Source organism: Prinia subflava, chromosome 10 (genome assembly GCF_021018805.1).
Source record: "Prinia subflava isolate CZ2003 ecotype Zambia chromosome 10, Cam_Psub_1.2, whole genome shotgun sequence".
Classification (NCBI taxonomy): Eukaryota; Metazoa; Chordata; class Aves; order Passeriformes; family Cisticolidae; genus Prinia; species Prinia subflava.
The window spans coordinates 14273669-14301080 of NC_086256.1; the positions used below are offsets into that span (position 1 = coordinate 14273669).

Here is a 27412-nt window from a genome sequence, read left to right on the forward strand (position 1 = left end):
TTTATACATAGATATATACAAACAAGGTTAGAAAAATATTTATTTTTGCTTGTTTAAATAATTACGGAAAAGTGTTAATACAGTAATACGTTAATATTTGTACAATTAAAACTTTATATATAAATATTATATAAAGCATTTTTCATAGCAGCCATTGCATATATAGTAAAACAAGTCTATCTAAAGTCCCTGCTGCCAAACTCAGGCCAAGCAGGGTTCATCCTCTTCTGAGAGGAACATCTGTACCGGAGCTAGGATTTCAGGAATGAGGAATTCTGCTGCCACTGCCAGCAGAGATGTTGCTTTTTCTTCTATCAGGAACTGCCCAGGCCACCTAAGTGCATAGTGTTTTTAGGAAGAAATGCCACTATGTGGAATCACGTCACAGTCTAAGCTTGTCTCCAACACAGATCAGGACAACGCCTTCTAACAGAAAGGCAGAAACATTACGGAATGGCTTAAAATGTGCTCACACATTTAGGTGGGCCGTGGCCTTACCACAGGGTGTTCAGGGGCACCATCACTCCTCACACACCTAGGGGAGCCCAGCAAGGGGCACGGAGGCACATGGAGATATCATGCAGGACAGGATTTAGTAACTCATATTCAGTTTGTTTTTATTGAGTTCCCTTTCCAGGTTTCCTATGAGAGTATCGATACTTTCCTGCAGGTCCTTGAGGTGTGCTCTGTGGTCCACTGCAGAGTCCATAGCTGGCACTGGCAGGTAGCTCCCGAGGGGCTGCTCTCCGGGGCCGGGCTGCGCGCGCCCCGCGGGCGCCTCCCCCTCCTCAGCCCTGCTGCTGTCGTCGCCGCTCTCCGTGTCCTCCGAAGGGACGTCGTCGTAGTCCGCCTCGCCCGGGCCGTCTCGGGCCTTTAGCAAGTAGTTCTCCCCACAGCTGCTCCAGTCCCCGGCATAGCGGTTGCTCGAGGGGCTGTCTAGACCTGCCGGCCTTGGTCTGAGCACCCCCGACATCTCGGTGCCGCTCAGATTCAGCATCTGAGGCCTCTGCCGCTTGGGCCGCAGGTAATGCAGCGAGGATGAGTGCTCAGGAAATGCGTTCATGTGTGCTGCTTCTCTGGCAGGCGAGTGATGAACTAGGAGAGAGAAGTTAAACCAGTCAGAACTGAATCCAGGCTGCAACAACAAAGTCCACGGCAGAGGCCCGCTGCCCTCCCTCCATATCCCACTAAGAGCATGCACGAATCCATGCAGTCTTACAGCCAACACATTGCACGTTTTTTACCACTGTTTGATATAAAATACTAGGAAAAACTACTGTACAGTTCTAAATCTCAATTTTGGAGATTCATGCCAGATTCAAATTGCAGCAGAGAAGCCTTTCTAAAACAGAAACTCCCAGAACACCAATTAAATTCACTGTATGAGTTAATCACCATCCAGCTCTGGGTCAAAGAAAAGCAAACACCTCAGCTCACACACTTTGTCCAGGCTAAGGAATAACAGAAAGCAGGCACAGCAAAAGAGATCAAAACACAACAAAACTGCCACCACTGAGAAACACCTAGAGGAGCTGACAGCACACCGAGCTGAGCTCTGGTGCTATTAAAGAAGCTCACTTGCAGTAATTTTTCAGGGCAGCCACAAGCCCATGGCAGATGTACACTCACACAGGTTTGCTGGCAGTGTTACCTGAGCTCACGACTGCACAGCACAAGTTATGAACAGGCTCCTCTGCTGTTACCCACTGCCTAAGGCAAACAGCACAGTTCCTTTCACTGACCTGTGCCTACCAAGTATCTGAGCTGCAAAACTTCTGGTTTTACACACACCATTGCTTCTTGTAATGAGCAGCAGAGACTTCCCATTCCCATTCACCACTGAGAAGGCAGTGCACACAAACCCATGCAGCTCACCATCTGACCCTTCCCTTGTCAGACTCCCCAAACAAGCACAAAGATTCAGTCCTGAAATGTGCCCAGTCCTTCTCCTTCGGGATCCACATTACAGGTCTCTCCAGAGGATTTTACTTTATGTCTTGCACAGTAACGTGCAATAACTCTCCCTGCCTCCCCCCTCCCTTACTATAACAAAACCCCTTCTGTTTAGACTATGCTCCATTAAGATGAAGGGCCATGGGTTAACAATAACTTGCCAGTGTTACATGGTCTAACCAAACAAGGACTATTTGTTTTCAGTTGGAAATATACAGAGATCGAAGTATTGCACAACATGTTGGGTATCACGCTGTCTCAAACTACAGATGATTAAATATAAGGACCAGACTGTGATCCTTCCATTCAGTCCAAGTGTGCTGTTTACACTGCGTGGTGTCCACCCACTCAAATCTCTGCATTTGTGTTTTACCTCTCTTTTGACATAACATCCTGTACAGCTCTTGCAAGCCAAGGGATGGGACTCAGCTTTTTCTTCTAAGTGAAGGAAAACTCTACTACTTTCCCTAGTCCTCCCCTCTTAGAGCAATACACACTCCTCTCTGTGTGTAGCTACATCCACTTGCTTTTGCAATCCACAGCAGCCATGCCACAATCCATCCCCACGGTTTCTGGATTAGTTTCTGCACAGTATTTGCTGCCCAAACAGCTCTTGGTCCCTCTCTTCCTCCACCTTCATGCCCCATCTCTCCTGCATAGACTCACTCATCTGACTGAAAGCTTCTTTTAATTTTTGGTGATCAGCAGCTTTGGAGCTGCCCACCTGGAGCTGACAAGTGAGCAGCAGTATCTTCAGCCACCTCAAACCCATCACGGAGCAGCAACATTTTTCCTTATGCAAAGCTCTACAAAAATAAGTAGAAGCTGCAGAGCTCTTACTCTAAGAGTGTCTTTAACTCTGCCAAATTACAAGGGCAGAAATAAATTAACCCCATCAGGACAAAGATGGAGAGCAGGAAAAAAAAATCTCAAACCTCTCCAATTCAGATGTGACAACTTTAATGTCACTGGGCTTGTGTTTTCTAGTGTTTTTACTCATATGAAGTCTTCAGTATTTCTAACATAGTCTTTATTACTTCTTACATTACACTCAAACTCTGCCATCTGGTAAGAAAGCAATTAAACCAACAAACTCCCCATTTAGAGAAGTGCCCAAATAGAAACTGTCATAATTTCTTTAGATTAACAGGTGATGCCACTTACACACATTTTAAGAATTCACATTTTAAGAATTCTGATGCTGCTCAGTCATCCTGTGAATTAATGGACAGTGTCACACAGTGCAAACACACAGCAATGGTTTGACTCTTTTTCCTTGATGGAATCATGAAAGTACCTGGCCACAACTGAAGCAAGTAGTGGAGAACCTCTATGTGCTTTTTGAAGTCCAGGGCACTAGCAAGCTCTTCTGAGTCTGTGAAGACTCTGTTGTTGTGGTTGGTGGTCTCCTGCCTCTGGCTCAGTAACACAGGGCCAAAACACACAGCTAAATTCTGGCACGTCATCTTATTTACTTCGTGGTAAGAAGCCACCAGTTTCAGGTGATCCAACAGCATCTTCAAGGTAGCCTAAAGAAACAGAACACTGCTCAGGAAACCAAACAATAGACAACAGTGGTGCTGGTCACCACTCTAGAGGGAAAAGATCAAGGCTGGTAGCTCTGGTTTTACTACCAACACCCATCAACAGAACATCCAAGTGCTGGATTAGAAAAGCTGTACTTGACTATGACAGAGCAGAGCAATTAAGACAGACTTTCTGGTAAAACTCAGTTTGCTTCTCATCTGAACTCAGTTTCATGTGGATGAGTTTTCTCACAGTGAAAAGGGTGTATCAGTAAGGGAGGAGAGGCTGCAGAAGCAGTACAGATGATCCAGGTACATTAGAAAATAAAGAAACCCTCAATATGATGTCAGCATCTGAACAAGCTTCCAGGTAATCCCAGATATCACGCAGGCTCCTTGCTCCATCCCTCCCCCCAGAAGAGGCTGTGGCTTGCTACACAGGAATTTGGCAGGTAACAGTGCAGGAAGCAAAGGCTTTATTGCACATACTTAAGAAAGAGGAATGGATTTGCCCAGGTAATTACAACATACAGATCAGAGAGCTCTGCACAAGTGGAGCAAGACTGCACAAAGGAATAATCATTTATCTAATCGTGCAAAAGTATAGATCACAGCCTTTCATTCATTTTTAAAGAAACAATACAAAATGAAAACTAGAGCAAATCCAGCAATGCAGACCCTCCAATTCATTGCACCATGGAATTATTTTCAAATATGTGGAGCATCACAAAGCCTAGTGAATCACCTGATCTGATAAACAGTTCTGAGAAATTTTATATCCAGTGTGAAAACGTTCCTTTAGTTTCTGGAGCTTGTGATTTACTTGAACGTGCTAACACTACTCACCTTCTCAACATCTGGCAGGCAGTCCAGAAGGGCTGCTGTGTGCTCAGAGTCACTTGGGTCATTCTCACACCCGTTTGCTGTCATTTTCAGGGGATTTTTCACCATGGCATCCAACACTGCTTCGTAGAGCTGCTTGGTTATCAGGGGAGAAGGCAGCTCTCGCAGATAATCCTTTAGGACACCTAATGAGACACAACAGCTGCTTTTAACAAGCTGCAGATTCCCTTTGCAGCGATTTCTGGGAGTATTAAAACACATCAACTTCACCCATTCCATAAGAAAATTCTCTGTGTCAGTGACAAACCCTGCACTCAGCAGCGAGGGATGGGAGGACAACACCAAAAGGGCACAGCAAAGAGGGCTGGAGCACAGGGGCTGCTGCACGTGCAGGAGTGGGACACTGGGCACCAGGTGAACATCTCTCAAGTTTCCCTCATTCAGGGTGAGGGAGGGCAAGGAAAGGGCTCAGAGCAGTCCACCTCTCCTCCAAGGAAAGGAGCTCCTACAAACACCAAAGTTCAGCCTGATGACCCCTTCTCTTTTATATAAGCTAGCAGTTAGTTTTCCTGTTCCATTTATTTTCAGCAATAAAATTATGAGCAAACATCTCAGTGCCCGTGGCATGTACAGCAAAGCACACGGTGTCTTCTCACCCAGCCAAGCACAAACCAAACATGTCCTCAGAGAGAGAGAGCCACCAGCTCCCTGCAGCCCAGCACAGCAGGCACTCCTGCAGTGACAGATGTGATTCACACCCACAGGACACTGCCTCAAACGCCCAGGCACGGAGCCCTCCCTGCTGCAGAGGGACACTGCATCCTTCCTGAAGCTGGGAATGTGCTGGGGGAGAGGCTGTGCCCAGGGATGGCAACAACCAGGCAAGAGCCTCAGTATCACCTATTCTTTCCAAAGAGCAACTGAACGTTCCCATTCCTGTAAGCTGGCTTTGATTCTTCAAATCTCAAAATGACTCTTCATTTTGAGAGGGGTTTCAGTGACTGGAAGAATAATAATGAAAATAACCAAAATATTAAGGCTTCTAACAGCAGTCTCTGGAAAGGACATAGCAGGATGCTCTCCAGAAGCAATATCCAATACAACCAATAAAAAATTGAAGGAAACAAGTCTGCTTCCTAGCAGTTTTCATTTTCCTTAAAAAAATTGCTTTCTGCGTCACAAATCTCTACTAATTTCAGCTAGATCACAACTGTGTTTAAATAAAATTTTGTTACAAAGAAATGCTGGATTAAAAGAAACTGTTTAAGAGCAAGTACTGCAGTTAACAAAACAGCCTGTCTTCCAAACAAGTGAAGTTGGAAAGGCAGAGAATTTCTTTAGCAAGCATACTCACAACCTTGTAAAATCTCACATCACAGCAATTACCATCACACTATGCTATTTAACAAAGCAACAGTTTTCATTGACTCAAGTCTGTGTAACCAAACTGTAAAATGAGCTGTACATCGTGGGCTTTGTTACAAGGTAATTTCTAAAAAAGTACAGGGAACAGAAGTTAACATTTTGCCCTTCACATGCAGACTGCATGTAAGAGTTGTCTTCTACCTATATAAATATTTTCTTTTAAAAAAGCATCCTGCCCTTGCAGAGTGCAGCTACTGAAGCTGTGCTGCAGGAGCAGCACTACTGAAGCAGCAGTGCCCTGGTGCTGAGCTGCCAAATCACCTCCCCCTGCAGCACAGGAAAACCATCTCTGCAGACACCACAGGCTCCAGGAGCTCACTCCGTGCTTAAAATGGGAACATCCCCTCAGCAACACAAAATATGTGAACAACCATTTCTTCCTGAAAAAATATTTCCCCTGGTGGTTTGGTGGGATTTTTTGTTTGCTTTAAAAAGAATATGCACTCTCGGTACTTCTCCACTTAAGTGGCTAGTTTTTGTTTAGTAACTTACTCATATTCCTCCCTTCCCACCAAATATTTTTTCTTCCCTGAATTCAGAGGCTCATGTTCCCTATGTGGATTAGCTGGTTGAAATATTTATGAAACAAATGTGGCAGATGCTGATGCTGTACAACACAGTTTGGGATATTTTCCTTTTTTCATGAGCAAAACATCAGCAAGAGATGCTGACTTCTATCAAGATCTCTGTTTCAGTTGTGCTTTTTTTGGAGGCAGAGGCTGAAATCAAAACCAGCTTACAGTAGGAAATTATATGTTCTAATCAAATTAGCTTATACTAAACACTCACAACTGTCTATTAATAATTATTTAGCAGGAATTCCTGCAATAACATAAGATTACCACCTGCCAAAGGACTTTCTCCTGCTCAGCTCTGGATAACAGGATAGTTTGTGAGCTATGAATGCCCCTTGACCTTTCTAATCCTTTTGCTATTCACTCAGCTAAATTAGCCCTCTAAGAGGCTGCTGTTTTGTTTTTTTTCCATGAATCTATGCTTCCTGCTGCTGCCAGCCCACTAGCACATTCCTCTTGACACAACCACACACAACAAATTTAGACAGAGAGCAGAAATTGCCATCCACTTCATTAATTCCTCATTTTTCTGACCCACTGAACTGTTAAGAGTATTGCAAGCTTTATGCAGAGATATGAATTCACGTGGATGCCAACAGACACGATGCAACAACACGGCTACAGGTCAGTTCCACAAACTGCCTGCACGCCTCACTTTGATCCCTGAGCCCACTTCATTGGTGTAGGCCTGTGCCAATCCCAAGAGTATTTCTAAGTCAAGATTTAATCATTAAATGTTCATTCTTTAGTCTTTGAAGAGCTATCAAAAAAAAATTATTCATCTTTTTGGAAAGGAGCGCTACTCAAATTTCAAAAAGGACATAAGGCAGCACTTCTCTTCAAATCAGCCAAGATTTATGCTGAGGATTCATATTCTGTGGAACACATGTTTTGGCTGATAGAAGTATGAATCATGTGCATCAGCCTCAGCATTAAGTAATCAGGGGAAACATTCCCTCTCAACCCAACTCCCCAAGCACATGCAGTAAGTTTTGTGGGCTCTTTTATTCCTAGCAATAAGGACAGTGGCTAACTCAGCTCTCCACAAAAACTGTAGGCTACCCCATCAATCCACAGCAGGCAGTTTCCAGTAATTAGAGTGGCTGCATTTTGGTCAGTGGAAGCTACAGATGCCAACAGCCCTTCCCTCCCTGCTCCCCAGCCCCCAGAGCCCCCAGTCAGGCCTTGCAGCAAACACTGACACAGCAGTGCAGCCACTTGCACAGCACAGCTGCAGGGCTGCCAGGGAAAAGAATCTGCTTTTCTAATTCCTTAAAACTCTTTTTCCCTTGTAAGGAAAGCAGCATGTAAGTAAGCTCTTGCAATAGAATGCAAACTAAAGGACATCCAGTAGACTTTCTGTAAGGCAGAAAATGAAGCTGTAGTCTTCTCACTCTTGCAATGCAAACTCTGGATGCAAAATAGTATCCTCCAGTAGTATCACCACCAAGCCACACCTGCAGGGTCACCAAAAGATCACCACCAGCAGTGAGGCTTGCAGGAATGTATATGGAAAAGTGTACTTGAGTTTTTCAAATTCACCACCCCAGCACGAACTCATGAGGGAAAGGTCAGACTGTGCTGCTGCTCTTCCAGAGCTTTGCAGTAGCACTGAGTTCTCCTGCAGGTCAGACTTCGGCTTCAGCCAGTTTCTGGTTGGTTCTGAGTGTACAGTATACTCAGGAAAACCAAAATGCTTAGGAGATGTTCCAGGTTCTGTTGTACACAAGTAAGTATTAAATCCCTACACCCTTTCCCCATGATACTCCTGAACCATTTCTACAAATACTGTTTTACTTTAATAATTACTTGTAGCATGGAAGTGCAATGCCATTTTAGTATCTAAAATTTTAAAAAGTAACAATGAAGTTTTTCAGTACACCAAAGTTTGCATGAACCAAATTGCAGTTTGCCATTTATCTGCTTACAAATCAATATCAGACAGCTTTTGCTGCTGGCAGAAAGCAACAGAGGGGTTTTATTCTACCATATGAGTTGATGACAAAAAATTGAGAAAATAGGACTTCAATAATTTCATGGAACAATATGATCTTCTAAGTTCCCACCACTTTTTCTCATTAATTTATTTGTAAAGAGAAGAAAATGACCAGTTTAAAAGATAATTTATACTTTTTACCTACACCTCGTTTATAAAAGCTGTATAACATCACAGTGAAACACTGGTGGGTTAATGGCTGGACTTGATGATCTTAAAGGTCTTTTCAACCTAAATAATTCTATGATTCCATAAATACAAGTTTCTGATGCTGAGAATGCTGCTACTTGTGATCAACATTGAACCCCACAGCAAAATCAGCCAAGGCAAGTGAGGCAAACTGACTGGCTGCACACTCTGAACCAAGAGGTTTATGTAACTCGGTAAATGTCATCAAGTAGTACTTCTGATAACGTCGTACAATTATAAATGTAATGAATAAAATTAATTCCCAGCACACTGAAATGAAGTGAACCACCAGAGTATAAATCTCCTATACAGCCAACAGATAGATGTTGGATATTACACAAAGGGATTTGGCACAGAAAATTTATACCCCAACTACTGCTACATTTTCCATCCCTTGATATACAGGCAGTGAATGCTTCTGACTGATTTCTCAGAGCAACTGGCTTACTCAGTGATGCCTGAAATTAGATCAACTTTAGCTTACATAACAAGTATCAATAGTTATAAAACTGTTCCAGTTTTTAGCAAACCAGAAAAACTTCAACAACTTATTTCAGTTCTGCAATGCAACTCCTGTGAAGAGTGCCATGTAAGGAGCTGACACAGACAGGCTTCCCAGGACCTTCTTACCTGTGCCTGGAGCTTGCTGCTTGACACCAAGGGCCACTCCAGGGAGCAGAAGAAAGTTTAGCAAGGTTTTGCTTTTAAAAAAGCAGGGATCAAATGAAGGCACTTTCCTGCAGCTCTAACTAGCCTGCACAATACAACAGGAAATCTGTTTCCACAACTTCTGCAATCTCCAACAGAAAGGGGAGAAGCACAGCTGATCCAAGACAGTCACATGGTGGGGAGCCACCAGCACAGCAGAGGTGCCTGATCACAACCAAGCTTTTCCAGATCTGCTCCAATACAAACCAATGGCAGAGGTTTAACCTGCTCCAAGACCCCAGCTCCTTTCAGACTCCCCTCTGTACCTGGTGGAGCAGTTATTGAAAGCAGGTCCTTCCATGTCCTCCCCTCCCTAGAAATCACTGCTGCTTCATCCACACTTACACATCCCCACAGTAACTGCACTCAACCCCTGCCAGCTTTCAGCAGCAATTAAAAGCTTGTTAAAATGACAACAGAAAGAGAACAACTGAATTGTTCAAAGCACAATTTCACCCTTTTAAAGGTACATGAGGAACTCCGTTGGATGAAAAGCAAGTAAATGTGTTACCTGTTATGACATTAATATCTGGGTACTGGCTCTCACAGAGAGTGACAGCCTTGCTGTCCCTCTCAAACGCCTCTCGAAGCTCTTTCTTCACCGCTGCCGAGCCACAGAGCCGGTACAGTCCCACCACCTGCAAGCACAAACAAGGGCCCACGTCAGCCAGGGCCTGCTCACTGACGTGGGGTGCTGTGCACCCAGAGAGCACAGCAGCAGCAGCTTGGGAACGCGAGCGGGGACAGGCAAAGGCTGCAAAGCACCGGCACACGCAGCATCCACCCCTCACGGGACACTCGGGGCTGAGCAGGCAGCAATGACGCTCCTGCTACCCACAGTCAGTGTGCTCAGCAGGGGTTTACTGACATAACACAACCTCTAAACTGGAAATGCATCATGTTTTGCTTTTATGTAGAATCAGGGAAGAAGTACAGATTAAACATATCTTTGCTTCTCACCCTACTTACTCAGATCATCATTATTTTTCCTGGCATAATTGTTTAATTACACAAAATAGACTTCAAACTTCAGCAGAAAGAAGTGAGAAGCGTTTAGTGGTTTTTGCAAAGAAAATTGCAGCATAAATACAGTTATCAATCATTAGCAGAAGAAAACGTCAGACAACTGACTACATACTAAAAATGAGCAAAGTTACAAATCAATTAATAAACCAAAACAAACCCAAAATAAGTGAAAACATTTTCCTACAGTATTAGATTATATAGAAAAAAAATTTATTTTTATACCCTTAATCAGAATTTCAAGAAAATTATGACTACTCCATTATTACACCTATAATATGTTATTTTAAAGTTGACAAGATGCTGACTTCCATATGTTTCAAATTATATTGAAAGTTTTCTGCAAAACGGGTATTATTTGACATGCTTAAGGTGACAGGAGTGAAACACGCACCACTCTTGAATTAATTGAATTACCAGTTGAATTTTTCATTTTATCATTACTTTTCACTTTCATCAACACCATTTAGACAAAGCACTCCTATGACCTTACAAAACTAAATCTTAGAAATATTAATTTTATTTTGATTAGCGTTATAGGCAGCTGTACTGAGCAGTAACAGATTAATTCAAAACTATCATGGACTCAAGACAAAAAATTATCCAAAATCAAACCAAACAAAAGAACCCCAGTGTACTGTCTTAAGACCATGAGAATGCAGGTATGCAAGTAAAGGTATTTTTCTGGTCATATATTAATTCCTGCTTAAATAAATGGAAAGTTACCCAATGGAATTTGTACTCCCCCTTTCTCAAGACTGAATATGATCTAGTATATGCCTAAGACAATTTCTTTTAGACTTTTAAAGTTTTCTAATGCCACATCTGAAATTCAAGTGGAGATTATGCACCATGACAATATTTGCAGTCTAGAGGAAAGTCAAAAACCTCAGACAAGCACGTGGTTATAAGAAGAAGTTAACAGTATATTTTGCAGTTTTGGTTCTCTGTGCAAATACAAAAATAGATTTCATGCTCAAAAGCATCACGTACATTCAGAGAACTCAAATCCCAGTTGATTCATTACAGCTGTTGCCTTGATTACCCAATATCATTTGCATGACTAGGTGCTAATAAGCCCATAATAAAATGCTGAAGCCATAGGACACATATACTGGAAAGAATAAAACTTCTCTTTTTCAGTGATTTGGAAGTTAGGAGAAGCATCTCCAAGAAAAATCACACAGTTAATATCAGCAATGACTATTGGCAAAAGAGCCACCTAGAAGTTCCATTTCCCTCCATGATTCATGACCCGGGTTATAAAGAGCAGAGCTAATCTCATCACACCTGGAAGCACACCCAACCTGTCAGCAATTTAAATAGCAACAGTGGTAGGTGTCACTACTTCTCAGTTTCACCTGCGTGAGAACAGGTGCAAAACACAGCGAGGGCTCCCGAATGCTGTGGAAGAGCAGGCAAGAGGCCTCCCACCAGTTTCAAATTAATTGCCAAGGGCAACATCTGAGCGTAGGTCTGTGCAGTCCTTCCTGATAGACCTCTTGTCTAGCATCCATAACCAGTGATTTGTTTCCATACCCCATTTCTCATACAAATTTTTGTTCATTAGATAACATGGGATTGAAAAAAAAAGACACCGGGCACTTCTGCTTTGCAGCAGTCCTAATTTTGGGAACCTGAAGAAAGATAAGGAGCAATGGTGTGGGGAAAGAACTAATTCAGCCCCTCAGGGACTCATCCTCATCCTAATGCTGTGTACAAAGTGATGACAGAGATGGGTCTTAGGCATGCTGACTTCAGACTGCACCAAAAGATGGGCTCATTTTGTCACTGCACAGTGTCTCAGCTTTGGGTTGGAGCAAACAGTGAACCACATCATTTTTGCATTTAGATATGTGTTCCCACAGACCAATCCATGTCTCAGGGGTCAAGGATTTTCAAGTTCTCAATTGATCTCTGCTTTCTGAGCATGACTTACACACAGGGGGCTGCAGGTTTGTTTCATATCCCCATGCCTCAAGCTCTGCTGGGAGCAGCTCCTGTGAGCAAGTGCACCTCTCGACAAAGGCCAATCTGGAAGCACTGACTGCACACAGCCCTGCTGTTCTTTGCACATTACAATGGCTAGTGTTCACCACACAAGCAGCAAAGGAAAAAAATTGACTTGTAAAGATGCTTTTAGTTTCCTCCATTTCCACTCACTGTTTACAATGCAACAACAGGTATCTCAACACAGAAATATTGACAAAAGAAATTAAAATATGCACAGTACCTGACAGCCTCTCTTTTCAATCTCCAGAATGCATTTCTGCAACAAAAGTGGCACCATCAAGCCTGCATTTTCCTTCTCTACAACTTTTCGAGCATCTACCCCAAACATCACAGGCTCACGGTTGGCATCAAGGCCATCGAGAGAGTTCTCCCACTGCTCCATGAGTGACAGCTTGACATAAATAAGGCCCCTGGGCTCCAGTTTGACAGCCAGCTGATGCGTTTTGGTGACCCGGAAGAGAGTGGGAAGAGCCACAGTTCCATGACAACAGACTCTGTTTTTCCGTGGGGTGGGCTCCCAGCTGAACACCACCAGCTTTAAGTGCTGAGCGTTTTCAATTTCTATGTTGAACGTGTGGTCCATGTCAAGAAATGTTGTCCTACATGTGAGCAGGGCAGTCCTTGCTTTGTTTACTGAGTCAACCTGTATTGCACAAAAGACATCTTTTGAGTCTATTCGTGGTGGCTTTAAGTCTTCAGCACCATAGAAGTGAATGCTCATGAGTCCAGAGATGTACTGAGAGCACTTGGGTTGATCAGAAAAGTTGTAGTGTCTGAAGGCATCGATATCTATTTCGGGTTTACCACCGTTACTTGGAAGGCTCTCCTTTCCTTTCACACACTTGGCTTCATGTCTGTGTTTACCTGATTTTGTTATAAGTTCAGGAGAGTCACCATCACTGAGGTAACCACCTTTGTTGAAGGATTTGGAGCTCCTTGAGCTCTTCTTTTTGTAGGTGTGTTGTGAGGACACACTGCTGTCCAGATGGTAACGGCTTATCACATTCCTGCTGGCAGCTGCGGCTGAGTTTCCAGAGGAAGGCAAAGACACTGTATGGCTTGTATCCCGGCAGCTACCCTTCAGCAGGGAAGGAGGATTATCTGAACTACTATGGCTTGAAGTTCCCTTCACACTCAGCTTCCTGCTCAGCTCTGGCAGCTTTTTCATTTTCATGGAAAGCTTCCTCACAGTCCTGGGAGATTTAATTCTATCAGGGAAAGGCCAGTTGATTGATCCACTCTTTTTCAGGGGACTGGGACTTGGAGGAGAAACCTCTGTGGAGGGTATGTCAGGCTTGCGTGCAAGAGCAGCTCCAAAGCCTTTAGAAGAAAAGAGAAGGAATAATCATTTTCAAACTGCAATTCTCAGCAATCAGTCTTGAACTTGGGGAAAACATGTTGATTTGTCATAACCTGACAAGTACAATTCATTCAGATAACCATCACTCATTCAGTTAGATGTTCACAAGTGTTCACAAGTGTTCAGAAAGCTGTTCTCTGCTGACTCGTTCAGCCAAATTTGGCAATTCATTGTCAAAAGCCAGATTTGTTCTGCTTTATGGCGATGAAAGGGCCAGAAACTACATATAAACAAACGAGCAATTGCACCCCCTGCATTCAGCTTGACCCATTTGTGCTGCATCCTCATACAAGCACACACGACCCCATTCCTGGGGCACAAGTGCAAGGGCACCAGACTTAATGAAAAAATCCTGGAAATATGGCAAAGGCACTCTTGTCTACAGAGCAGCTAGCTCCACAGCCAACTCACCAGCACTGCCACTCCTCTTACGTCCAAAGGAAAGACACTTGTCTCTAGTAAAGAATATGGCTCTTTCTGTCACTCTATTTCCTCCAAGAGCCCTAAATATCTCCTGTGTAGATGCAGGCAGTCTCACATATTTTCTTTCATTTCCCTCAGCTTCTCTTTCTGCAGCAGGATATAAGATTTATTCCTTCCAAAAGCTGCATCCTGCACTGCCTCATTTCACTGCCTGCCAGCAACCTTCCATGTTTCCTGGCACTACCATCCCACAAGAGAGTTTAAAGTTAGACAGTTCCCTAGTGACACCCTCAAAGGAAATCACCCCCTTTTTCAAGGTACCAAAAAGAAACAAACAAAAGTAACAGCAAGCACTGATGCTAAAAAGAGAAAAAAAAAACCCAACCCAAACCAATAGTCCCTCAATTCAGCAGTAAAGAACAGCTAATTAAGGAACACAATTAGACATAAGCCAGTACTGCACACAAGACAGGAACCTGTGGTTCACCTCATGCTCTAATACTCAAGGAAATGCAAATACCAAGTTTTGCTCAAGCCACTCTCACTTTTGCCAGCATGAGGCAGTAATAACTGTAAGAAAATCTATCAATTTACCTGAGTTAAGGAACCATGCAAGAGGGAAGCTGAGGCCAGAATGATAAATATTAATAAAATTACATTATTACTTTCACTTTGAGTCACTTTTCCTCCCCTTAAGAAACAAAGAGTGCCTCTTGCTAGCAACAGCCATCCCAATCACTTACCATTTTTCAAATGCTAGCAGCTCCCAAGAGGACTGGGTAGCCTTGCCTGTGCAGGCTGGGGTGCTATAGAGCCCCTAAGCACCAACCCTGTGACGCAATTAGCCCAGGCAGCTCACAGGCACTCAAACACCTTTATCCATCCATCATTCCCCTTCGCCAGCCATGGAAAAGGAGACTGTTTACAGCACATAAAAAGAAAGAAGTGCTGTTTTCACAAGGTGCTCAGTAAACCATACTTCATAGAGGTTTCTCCTTCAGATTTGCCAAGGACTTACTGCTTTAATTCTAAACTAATCACTTTAAGTCCACAGCAAGTGATTCTTACAAATGCTTTGTGCATTCAAATTAATTTTCACCATTGGACTGTAACTTACTTTTTATACTTCACCAAGCTTAAACAGCTAAATCAGGCAATCTGATCTTTGACCAAAGCCATTTGCTGTGGTTTTGGTCTCCCTGCCCCCTTCCAAGAAAAACCCTACAAAGGCTAGCTCTAGTCTCAATAGAAATTTGGATTAAGTAACTTCTGCAGACAGTTGCTTAAAAGAGTATCTTTATAAAAGGAAGTTTCAGTTACGAAGAATAATGCACAGAATCTGTTTTCCAGAGGAAGAGAGGAAAATTCATTTAATCCTGCATCTCATGGAAGTAGTTCCCTTGCAGGGGAAGGGCTATTTCTAGCACGCCTGCTGTGCTTTTCTGGCAAGCAACTAGTTAGAAATGTGCTGTTTGATAAAGGCAGACAAAGCCTTCCCTTGTACTGCAAATCACCGCACAGTCCCACTGGTGGGCTGGCGTGGAGCGCTCTGTAGCAATCAGTGCCACACTGCAGCCTCTAACATTAATCTTTCCTTTCTGTCAAAAGTCTCTGGCACAGGCTTGGAAAAGCAGGCCAGCAAATTAAACCTCTCCCCCCAGCTCATTAAAACCAAAGAGTCAATCTAACACTATGACTTTTATGTGTCCAACTTCTGCTGCGTTCAGCACCAAACAGTTAAAGTGAAATATGTGGCTGGAGGAAACTTAACAGTCGAGTATTATGCAGGATGGTATTCCCATCAGCACTGAGCCACATGTTGTTCCACTAAAGCCAGCAATGTGCTGAGGTATGCACGCAATTTTAAAAGAGTGTACATGACAACTCTGAACAAGCTGCAGGAGGAGTTGTAGCACAGTCCAGTAACACTTCACTTCCCAGCCTACACATCTGACACAGCTTTCCCACACGGGTGACAGCAAAACTGAGCTGCACCTCTTTTCTCAACCAGACTACAAGACTGTGCTGCAAACAGCAGTCAGACATGAAAACTACTCCTACAGAAGGCTGGTAGGAGAAGACAAAACCTAAGAGGCACCTGCTGCACCAGGACAGCACAGGGATGGTCAGTTTTATATACACAGCTGACCCTCTGTATGTGTACGTGACATTTATCTTTTACAACAAGAACACTCAATCCCTGGAACAACCAGGGACGTGGTAGAGTCTTCACCACTGCAGGTTTCCAAGCTGCAACTGCACGGGGGGTGGGGGGCAGGTAGTCTCATTGAGGCTCCTTGTTCACTCAAGGGTGAGCCAGATGATCATCTGATGCCCTCTCCAGCCTGGGTTTTTCTATTATACCATCTTTAATACATTTACCTTTTGCCTTCTGACACTAGCAGTAGGAATACAGAAAAAAAAAAGCTTTTAGAGGACAATGCAACGCAAGTCAAAACGAATTGACACCCTAAGTAACTGTGTGTAACATCAGCTGTGGGTTCAGCTTGAGTATAAAGCCACCTTTGACTTCGCTCAGCACTGTGGCTCTGTGAAGGCATAAAGCCTTTCCATGACCACAGAAACATGAAGAGCCCAGAGTGCTTCACAAAGCAGGCCCCTCTCCCAGCCCATCCATCCAGGTGTCCACAGGACAGTCAATAGTGTCCTCTTCGAGCAGACCTGCCCCCCTGACACACTGCCAAGGGAAGAGAGGGCTCAGACTCAGGCACCTACAACACAACCCCTGCCACACAATGCAATGATTTAGCACAGTAAACATCCTTGTCTGACCCTGGTTAATGCTGTTTATATGTGTTTGGGCACATGTATCACTGTCACATGCATTGCCAGCAACACATGCTGGTTTACAGGCACATTTGACTGCCCTGTTATGTATGTCACATTCCTCATTGCTGAAGACACGGTTTCTGAATTATTTTAAAGTTACTCAGAAAATCTGCAATTTATTTTTGGGCAACAAGGTGGTAATAAAGCTATCAGTTGCTTACTACACTAAGCTATTGAAGTACCAAACAGCCACTCTCCCACCTAATGGAAGAGCCAAGTTAATGTATTAAAAGTGAAAAAGCAGCAAATCAAAATAGAAGAGCCCAAATATCTCAAAATTGCTCTTGTAGCAAACAATGGGCAAAAGAGGGCTACTGTTTTTCTATGCTAGAATCCACAAGAAATACTGATTTGGATCCTCAACTGATACAAACTCACATCAGCTCTACTGATGTCAAAGGCTGTTTCTCAGGTGCAGGCACAGTTCTAGAGCTGTTCTATATAAAACTTCAGAGAAGAACTGTAAATGGCATTGAGAGAACAACTCATGATATACCAAATTGAAGCAACTTCAATTAAGACATTAAGGTAAGCATCACATCTATCTGCATCAGCAACTGGGCAAAAGAAAATTAAAAAGCTAAAAAGCACTTTAAAAAACTGTGTTAGAAAGCAATTATTTCCATGTAACATCTGAATTACTTATCTAAATTAATGAAAGAATCTCTGCTTTTAACATGTAAAGAAAAGTCTTTTTTGTCTCTATATAAATTACTACTTTGACCAATGCAGTCCTTATCTCACATAATTCTTCAGAGCCAAGGAATGGAGAAATTATTAAAACAGCAAAAAAAAACCCTCAGAACTTCGTAAAGATAGGTTTTTTTCTTTGATTACTATACACACTGATACTAATAAAATTGTTATGGACACATCAACTCAGGAATCACTTTTATAGGAGCAGAAGATAGAAAACACATGGCTCAAAATACGCATTAATTGAAATGTGAGGTGGTTACAGCACAACCCCCCAAGGCTCAGGTGAAGGGGGTGACCAGTGCCTGCTCCTCATCCTGGTGTGATCCTCAGAGCATCCACCATGGGGTACCTCACTGCAGAGAGGAGCCAGCACGTGGAACAGCACTTTACTGACCAGATTTAAAGAGTTCAGTATCTCCAAACCAGCATGAGTTTGTTGCAGATATTTTAAACATTAATGACCCTGCTCACGAAGCACAGGCAGCTCTGCTCAGACGCTGGAGCTGCACCAAGGCGCTCGCGGAGCAGCGCGGCGGGGCCAAGCATTGTCTGTTCAGGCTGCTCTCACGAACATCTCCTCTCCTCACTGTGCCTTTCACAGCATGAAAAGCAGCTTGGCCCTATTTTCCCCACCAGAGGATATAAACAGTTACTCAGGACAAATCAGAAACTGAAAAAGGCAGTAACTATTTTGATTGAACTGCTTCCACTCCCCAGTGCTACAGCCTGTTGTTTCTTTCACCAGCAGGTCTTTATGGCATTGTGACCCCATGAATCCAAGACAAAAGCATGAATAAGCCCTTGACCTCCAAATGCATGTGCAAACTCCCCAAAAACCCACTGAAAAACTGGCTTCACCTCTGCAGGAGGAAGAGGGAGCAGAGAGATCTTTCTGCCAAATCCCTAACCATTCTGGCATCTCAAACATCGTGCAAGTATTTCACATCAACACACTTCTGTCCTGTGAAACCAAAGCTCCTTGCACTTGAAAAACAGGTAAACCACTAAGCATCTTCCACCAGGAAAAACCATTAAATTTCAAAAATAATATTTGTAACATGTGGAAGGAAAGGCGTAGATAGCATTTGCTGCCCAGTATACTCTATGTATACTGCTCGAAACATGCCTGCAACATGTAAGCATGCAAAACATTTGCATGCACTGGCCCCAAAAGATGTATTTGGAAACCAGGATAATGGTCACAGTCTAAGTGGAGAAAGAGCCCTGTAGTTTTAACAGGAATTAAGCCAAGTTCCAGTTGGCACATATCAGGGTTAAGTGGGAATATGGGATCCATCTTCACTTGCCATAACATTGGAAAGAAATTGTTTACAGTGATTCTTACCAGGATTTTCCACCCAGACAGCTAACTCAACTACATTTTTAGTAGCAAAAGCACAATCCAGGTCCTGGCAACCTTCAATGCATGGGTCCTACCAGGGTGTCTGTCAGATACAGACACATTGAGATGATCCCACTCATTAGGCAGATGCTAATACCAGCAGTAAGCCTCCCAAAAGCAAAAATATTGCAAATTCTTCAGAAGGCACTATTCAGAGCTCCATGGTATAAATCTGTCTCAGGAGCCAACACTACAAAGGGGTGCTTTTCTTCAACAATTTGCAGCTGATACATACATCTATAAAAACATACAGTTAGGAGTTCAGTCCTAAAGAGTTATAAAGAAAATTTACTTTAACATTTTACAGTGGAAAAAAAATTCTTATATTGCATTTGCAACAAAAAAATATTTCTATTTTTCAATCATAACCATTTTGCCTGTACAAGGAGACACATAATTAAAAACAGCCTCCAGAGTTGTTTCCACTTAAATTCTTCTCCCACAGACCTAAGAGCCCAAGCTGGGCTGTTTCTACATTAATAACTTGGAACCAAATTACCTTCTAACTCCTACCTTTTGGGTACGTGTTATAAAGAAAATACATGAATTATTTTCCCAAGCTCTGCTATAAGGGTGCCTTATTTCTAATCAGGGTTTTTTTTTAAGCCAACAAGGCTAGAATTATTCACTAAGGAATTACCTGACAAATCCTATTAACATAAATGGCATTTACTGTAGAAAGTAACCAGATTAATACCAGGAGCTAGCAGTGTAAATTAAGACTATGGGACAAATTAGCACCTCTACAACTATGATCCATTGTACTGCTAACAGTTACAGGAAATGCCTATTTGGTGCTCTGTTTGGAAAGACTCACAATAACAGAATTCTATCACTTTTTTCATATGAAAATCTCCTGTCTAATAAAGACTCAAAATAATAAGCAAAAAGAAAAAAAAGGCATTACTATTTTCTCTCTACAAAATTGGAAATCCAAGTAAGGCAAAAATGTCTAAGGTTTTAAAAGTAAAATTGTTTCCATTGTCCAAAGAAGAAAACAGCAAATGACAAAATGAACAAATATATATATATATATAGTTGGATTTTGTACTGCTCCACTTTTTTTCTTTTTTTTCATCTATGCGTCCCAAAATCTGACATTGAGGCTCCAATGGTAACTAATACTGACATATATAACTCACATCAATAAGAAAGGCAAGCAGACTTTCTCCTGAAGCTTTAATTTCTTATTTGACAGGAGTTACTGCTTAATGTATCAAGCTCTCTATGAACAGTGACATCCATTTCATACCAGCTGTACAATTCAAACAAGGTTCTAACACAAATAAAGAAACTGGCCATGGTGCCCTTCATGTAGGAATTTTATATGGATGAGCTGTCATTTTAAATTTGACTGAAAATAACTGTAGATACTTTAACTGGATTAAAAAGAACTAAGCCACTTCTCCATAATAAAGCCAATTACTGAGCAGCAGGGATCCACTTCATCATCAATTAATCTATTCAGTGTGATCACCACCCAACACATGTAGAAGGAGAGCTGCATTTGAAGTATTTTAATTAACTAAATGCATAACAAACGATCAGGTGAAATTCGTAACTTCTATCCCAGTTTCAGGAAACTCCTGAAATGGACAACTTGGCTTTCAGAAATAAATGCATCCTCAGTATGAAAACAAGACTACAGATTTTTCCTCTTACAGAAAGGGACTAACTTCTTTAAATAAAGAAATAGTCACTCACACATAGAGAGATTAACCAACTAAATGGAGGTCAAGCAGTTTGCAGGACACACATGGCCTTCCTAAATAACCACACTTACTGACCTCTACAAATCACCTAGAGCCCTAACAACGACAAAAATCTACCAAAGAACACATTATCTCATCTGTCTTGCAAGCAAATAAAACTGGTCTAAGTATTTAAAACAGCTATAAAGTGAGCTATTTGTAATAAATGCTCAAAAACTTTAACACACTTTGCAACTACAAGTATGTTTGTATCTGCAGAATTTCCACGAAAAGAACAAAATGTGAGCCCCCAGAAGACCAAGAGTTTTTCCTTCTGCTGTTTACAACAGTTGCTCTGGTGCCTTTGAAAACAAACCCTGTTCCCAGAAGTAATCTGTCCACCAGGAATCCAGGCACAGCAGCTCCCAGCACACAGCGATGTGGGGCCAGAGGCTGCCAGGATGGTGAGGCTGAATGGAGACACCCCAAAAAGAAGCCCCTCCAGAAGGCAGTGCACACCTGGCTCCCACACCAAAGATTCACGTCCCTTCTGATGAACCAGGCAGAAATACAGGCTCTTAAATGTCAGCGTCAAGACTAACCTTTCTCCAAAGAAAGGAACTTGGAATTCCCTGTCTCCTGAACTTTACGCTGTTTCTAACTTTGAACAGGACACTAGAGTTAAGGTCGAAATAATATGAGGCACATAAGTAATTAAAAGTAATATCATTTTGGAAAGGGTTGGGAGGGTTTTTTCTACTTACTTTTGTTTGGTGTGGTTTTATATTAGTTTGGGGTTTTTTAACAGACTGGGAAAAATCCTTAATATGATGCTGAATTCACACAGTAATGGAATTATGGAAACGAGACTATCAAACACTCAGCCAAAGATAACAAGGAACAAAGAAGCTGGCTTCTGAAAGTGAAAACCACTCTTCTCCAGTCTATTAGATTAGCCTGAGACAGTCAACAAGACAGTAATTACAAAAGCTACGTGATGAATAGCATTTATATGGTCTACCAGAAAGTCTTTATTAAAAAGTCCCAGACAGCAAGTTAAAGAAATTTCTGCAGACATTAAGTAGCTTTAAGGCAGGAATCCAAGGCCAGGGCTAGACACCAGCTGACAAGGGAAACCCAGTGTGTCCTCACATTACCAGGCTTCAGCAAGCTCATTCTGTAAAACCCTTGTCTTCAGTGAGGTGGGGGCCAAAGAGAACAGAGGCCAACCACACCTAGATGTGCCACGAACAACTGGCTGACAACTGTGCCCCTCTGCACTCAGCAGGCAACAGTGGCAAAACCTGAGTCACCTTCAATGCACTTGACATGCACTTCCACCAAAAATTTGCTTGACAACGTCAGAGGTGGAGGAAAAGAGAGACAAAACAAAGGTTTATTATTCCTCTAAAAGACAACAGAGGTCCAAACACTCGTGTTCCTGAGCACTCTTACCTGTAGAAGGGCACTTGAAGGCAGGGCTGTCCTCTGCTGTTGGCACACCGGGAGCCTTGCAGGCAAACCTGTGCCGGTGCTCCCCGGGCTGCGCCGTGTCCGCCTGGCTGCCCTCAGCGGCCTGTGCAGCACAGCCGCTGCCCGCGCCCTCCACACAGCGCGGGGCACCCTCGAGGGGACTCGCGGCCGTCCCACACTCACCGCCGGGGTGGGCTTTGTACCAAACCGATGGGGAGCTCACAGCAACGAGGCTATTCACAGCAGAAGGGCGGACCCCGGGCAAGTCGGGCTCATCATCTTCAGGGATGGGGTTGTACCATATTTCTCCTTCATCGTCCGCGTCGCCCTCCTCGCCGCAGTCCGCGGCGGCGCTCCTGGGCGCGGCGGGGCTCGGCAGGGCGCAGCTCCGCGCCGGGCCCTCCCGCCCCGCTGCCGGCGAGCAGGGAGCCCACGGCACCGCGGGCTCAGGCAGCGGGACGGGAGACTTGGGGACCGGGATAACAGCCCCGTGCGCTTCCTTACAGGCATCTTCTTCTTCCAGAGGAGGAGGAGGCCGTCGGTGCGCGCTCTGCTGCAGCCAGCTGCGTTTCTTGGAAACGGTGATGCTGTTCACCTGCGGCCTGTGCTCGGGCACCTCGCTGGCCTCGGGGCACTTGGGCTCCCTCCTCGTTCTCGAAGCTATGTAAACATTTTCTATGAAATCTGTTCCCAGAAAGGAAGGCAAAAAGAGAGGGAAAGACAAATGTTTAGAATATTCTTTTGTGTGACAGACGAACACATTTACTGTCGTATAACTTGCATCAGACCTCATCCAAATGGACAAAAGATAAGGTGATATGATCACAAAATTAGATTTCAGCCTGTCAAAGCAGAATATGCACGTAGCTAACAAAGAGCCAGGCTTGTTTGGCTGTATTTTTAACACCACGTAATTTAGATAAATGGCAGTGGGATAGCTCTGCTGAAAGGTCATGCATACTTCCACAGGAATGGCTGCCTTTTTCTGCCAAGTTCAGGTGCAATCGGATTGAAAAGTTACTACCCAGTACTGCTCCAGTTTAGTTATGCTCAAATGGCCACAAAACCCCCACATGGTATTCATTCCTAGATTTCTGTATAAATAAAGGTGAGGATACGTCTTGCACAAAAACCTCCAGAAAGGAACTGTTCTTACCAGCTTTATCCTACAATCAGGACAGAAGCATCCCCTGGTTTGGGGGGAATAAAACAAAATGCATCATCATGAAAATAAGGAGAAAGAAGAAAGAAGAAATGTAGAAAAGTTTTTAAACAACAAAAAATTTGTGCAACAAGTAAACCAATTCCACTGATTGTTCCCAAAACTTGAGAGTTTCATAGAAGCAACAGACAAACATTTCACTGTCCATGGAAAGCCTGCTCACACGTGAGCCCCCTGTCAGAGCACATCCACAGCAGTGCTATACCCCCCCTGGCTGCAGCACATGCTGGCTGGGGAGCTGCACTAGGACTGTAAGAAACGCTGCAAATACATCCAAATTAAAAACAAGGAACAGGTCAGACAACCCTCATGCAGCTCTGCACAGGAGGACAACCCAAACCGGGCTCGCTCTGCCATTGAGGCTGAACGGGGCTAACTGGGCTCGCATAAAACAGACAACCTCTTTTCACATGAAGCCCTCTGCAACTGGAAATTCCAGATGGAAGCAGCTATTTGTTACTGCTTGAACATTATTCTCAGCAAAGAATTATTTACACACCAATAATGTGTATACACACAATTTACACACCAATAATGGATGTTAAAATATGGACACCTCTCAGGAGGATTCAAGGAGCAGCTCTGAAAATCCAGCCAAGTTTGCTGTAGAAAGGGAGACATGAAAAAGACTCATTTGAACACCTTCCCTTTGACCCTCTTTTTAGGTTTGTACTTTAATGATAGATCTTTGATAAGATCTGAAACACCATCATTTTATTTGATGAAAGATTCATCATTTGGTGATTTTTCAAAAGCGTACAGCTTGCTTGTTCAGCTAAATTGCAGTATTATCACTGTTGTGATTTGAAGAATTAAAGAATTAACCATGCTGCTTTTGAAACCTTTGCACACCTCTACTGAAGTGCTTTGCTACACTGGGGCCTAAGTCAATCAGGTAACAGAATCTGAAGAAAATATGAAAGCAGATCTCTGTCAAAGTTTCAGTGATTTGGCAGCAATCATATTCCTTCCTCCACCCACAGACCAGAAATGGAAGCATGCTGTTCTAATGGTTCCTCCTTACACACTGTCACACTACAATTTCTAGTAACAGCTAACCAAAAGGATAGGAAACTAATCTACAATAGACATAGGGCTATGTCTATGTTTCCAAGAAGTCTATTTGGATCAGGGACTTCTCGGGTAGGCATCCTCCTGCCAGTGACAGCCATCCCAAAGTCCTTGCTTCACTACAAGGATGGTCCCTGCTCTGGTGACATAAATAGCTGGAGCATCCGAGAGCTGTATTTCCACAAACAAAAATATCTGTTACTTCCTGCTTTGCTGTGGAAACATGGGAGCTTCTGCACTGGTTAGGACAGCCTACAATTCCCAAAACAACGGGCCTCAAGGCAGTACAGTGTGCCTAAACATACACCCAGTGACATATCCAGTGTCATCCTCAGGCTACCCTTCAGTCCTAGCAGCACAAAACTTGGGTTTTCAACATCCACCCAGGTATCTGGGTGACAAGCTATCTGCAAAAGTGTCAGGCTGCTCGCAGGGACATGCCACGGGCCACAGGACTCAGGACGGCCACCACTCTGATGGGCCACATACTGCCAGCGGTCATCAATTGAAAATGCTCCCTGAAACTTGTCCAATGATACACTTACATCTCCCAACTGCAGTTTCTGCAATTGCTAGCAGTATTTGCAAGCACTGCTTCCCCTTTATTCGAACTTGGCCCTGATCCTGAAAGCCCTTATGCCTGTGTTTATTTTAGTAACAAACTGCTTCACATGCAAGTATCTGCACAACCAGTGGTTCGATATCACAGAGCAAGCTTTCAATGCTGCTAGCTGTTACATGAGTGAGTCAATTTTAAATAAATACAAAGGTCTGAGAGACGTACAGGTCAGTAACCTACTTTTTGTTTCATTCATGAGAATGTTGCCTACTATTAGCATTTTCACATATATATTTAATAATATATTTAATATAGTTAAGACCATGTCTCCACACAAATACCAATCATGACAAGTCATTTCAAAACGCTTCAATATGGTGTTCAAGGAAAAAAAAAAGTCAGGTATTTCTTTCACCTTTCACTCTATTGACAAAAAAATCATTATTTCAAGTTAAGTCATGATAGTAACAACAACTGTATGCTCAGAAATCAAAGCTTCAATGTTTCAACTCAGCTGAAGTCAAAACTGACATTATGCCAACTCCGTGGGCACAGAAAATACTTCTCTACAATATGATGCCTTGCTTTGCCGATTGCAAGGAAGCAGGGAATAGCTTTATCCAGCCTCTCCATATATGGATCAAACACTTCTCAGTTCTTCTGGCTGATACTTAAACACGTTCTCTTTCACTAAGTTTCCTAACAAAAGTCTAACTACTATATATTCAAATGGAACAGCGACAAAACTGAATACTGATCTGTAAGATTTTCGGTGCATCTTTAAAAAGCGAACAAACCAACCAAGCCCAGCGGGCGCAAACAGCAGCCGAGGAGTGACAAGCAGATGCGGGAGAGGACAGGGAGCAGGGACGCGCACACAGCGCTGGTCCAAGCCCCAGAAGCTCTCGCTTTCGAGAGGAATTCCCGCTCCCAGAAGAGGCGCAGGTACCGATGGCACGCTGCCGCCGCTGAGGACTGTTCGAGACCCCAGCTCACGCCCGGCCCCGGCGCGGCGCTCCGGGCAGCGGGCACGGAGCATCCCGGCGCCGCGGGAGCCCCCGCCCGGCGCTGCCCGGCAGGTGGAGGGAGGAGCGGCCGCGGGCGGGCAGCCGGAGCCCGGCGGCCGAGCCAGGCGCACACTTACCCTGCGGGGCGCAGACCCCGCCGTGGCGGTGCCCGGCGCCCGCCGCCGCGCCTCGCTGGGACCTCCTGCCCCGCAGCTTGGAGAGCGTCCTGCGGAGCGGGTCGGCCATGCCTGGCGCTGCCTCCGCGCCGCGCTCAGCGGGCGCTGCCCCCCGGCCCGCGGGAGCGCGCAGCCCCCGAGCGCCGCGGCGGCCCCGCCGGCAGCCCCGGCCCCGACCGCCCCATGGCGCCGCCGCCGCGCGCGCCCGGCCCCGGCTCCGCCGCGCACATACTTGGCATAGCTGAGCGGGGTGAGAGGGCGCCCGCGCCGCGCATGCGCCACCGCCCCGCCCCGCCCGCCGCGCGGGGTCGCCTCGGGGGAGCGGGGCGGCGTGAGGGGAGGGCCGTGCCCGCCGGAGGGGCCCGGCAGTGCGGACTCTCGGAGCCGCGCCAGGGCCCAGCAGTGCGGGCTCTCGGAGCCGCGCCAGGGCCCAGCAGTGCGGGCTCTCGGAGCCGCGCCAGGGCCCAGCAGTGCGGGGTCTCGGAGCCACGCCAGGGCCCGGGAGTGCCGGACCCCGGAGTCGCGCCGGGGCCCGGGCCGTGCCCGCCAGAGGGGGTCGGACCCCCGGCCCCGAGCGCTGTGCTGGCACGGCCTCCCCATCGGTACCCCTTTCCCCACGGCGGCCCCCAGTGTCATCATCTCCTTTGGCTGCCATGTGCGTAGCGTTTCTTGACAAAGACCAAAGGAATCGCAGCATATTTTAAATACTTCTTTTCCCTTGATGTTGCCTTCCCCCGTCCCCAAAGAAACAAATCTGTGGGCTGAAAGCCTATTTCCGCCCTGGGCTCAGGCTGTGCATGTGGCAATTCTCGCTTCCCGGCAGGTTCTCCGCAGGTCCTGCGGGCCCGGTGTGCGGGGATGGAGCTGGCCTCGTTCTTAGCAGCTGTTACAATCCCAGCCCAAATGCCACGCGGGTAGAAAACAAACAGCACTAGGACAGGGCAAGTAATGGGCTGAGGCTGCTCAAGGAGGCAAAAATCCAGTCCTAGTGTTCATGCTGCTCAGCTGCATCCTGAATTGGTGCCAATAGCAAATGCACAGCTCTTCAAAACCGATCTTAGGAGATGATATGGCATTGATTTTTTACCAAAATAAAGTACTAAGACAGATCTGTTGGTTAATTTGTACCTGAGTCTACATCTACATTTAATTTCATTATAAACAGCTTCAGGACTATATTTTGCAGCTTTTTATGTGGCATAACTTACAAACAATCTGCAGTACACCT

General features: G+C 44.5%; 1 protein-coding gene across 1 annotated transcript; it reads right to left on the reverse strand.

The window, feature by feature from the left end:
- Positions 1-26939, reverse strand: SYDE2 (synapse defective Rho GTPase homolog 2). Its single transcript, XM_063407409.1, has 7 exons — positions 26146-26939; positions 22132-22833; positions 12472-13571; positions 9727-9853; positions 4326-4507; positions 3251-3482; positions 1-1095 (listed from the first exon to the last, which is right to left on the reverse strand). The coding sequence occupies exons 1-7, from the start codon at positions 26879-26881 to the stop codon at positions 593-595; spliced, it is 3582 nt and encodes a 1193-aa protein (XP_063263479.1). The 5' UTR covers positions 26882-26939; the 3' UTR covers positions 1-592.
- Between the last annotated feature and the right edge of the window lie 473 nt (positions 26940-27412).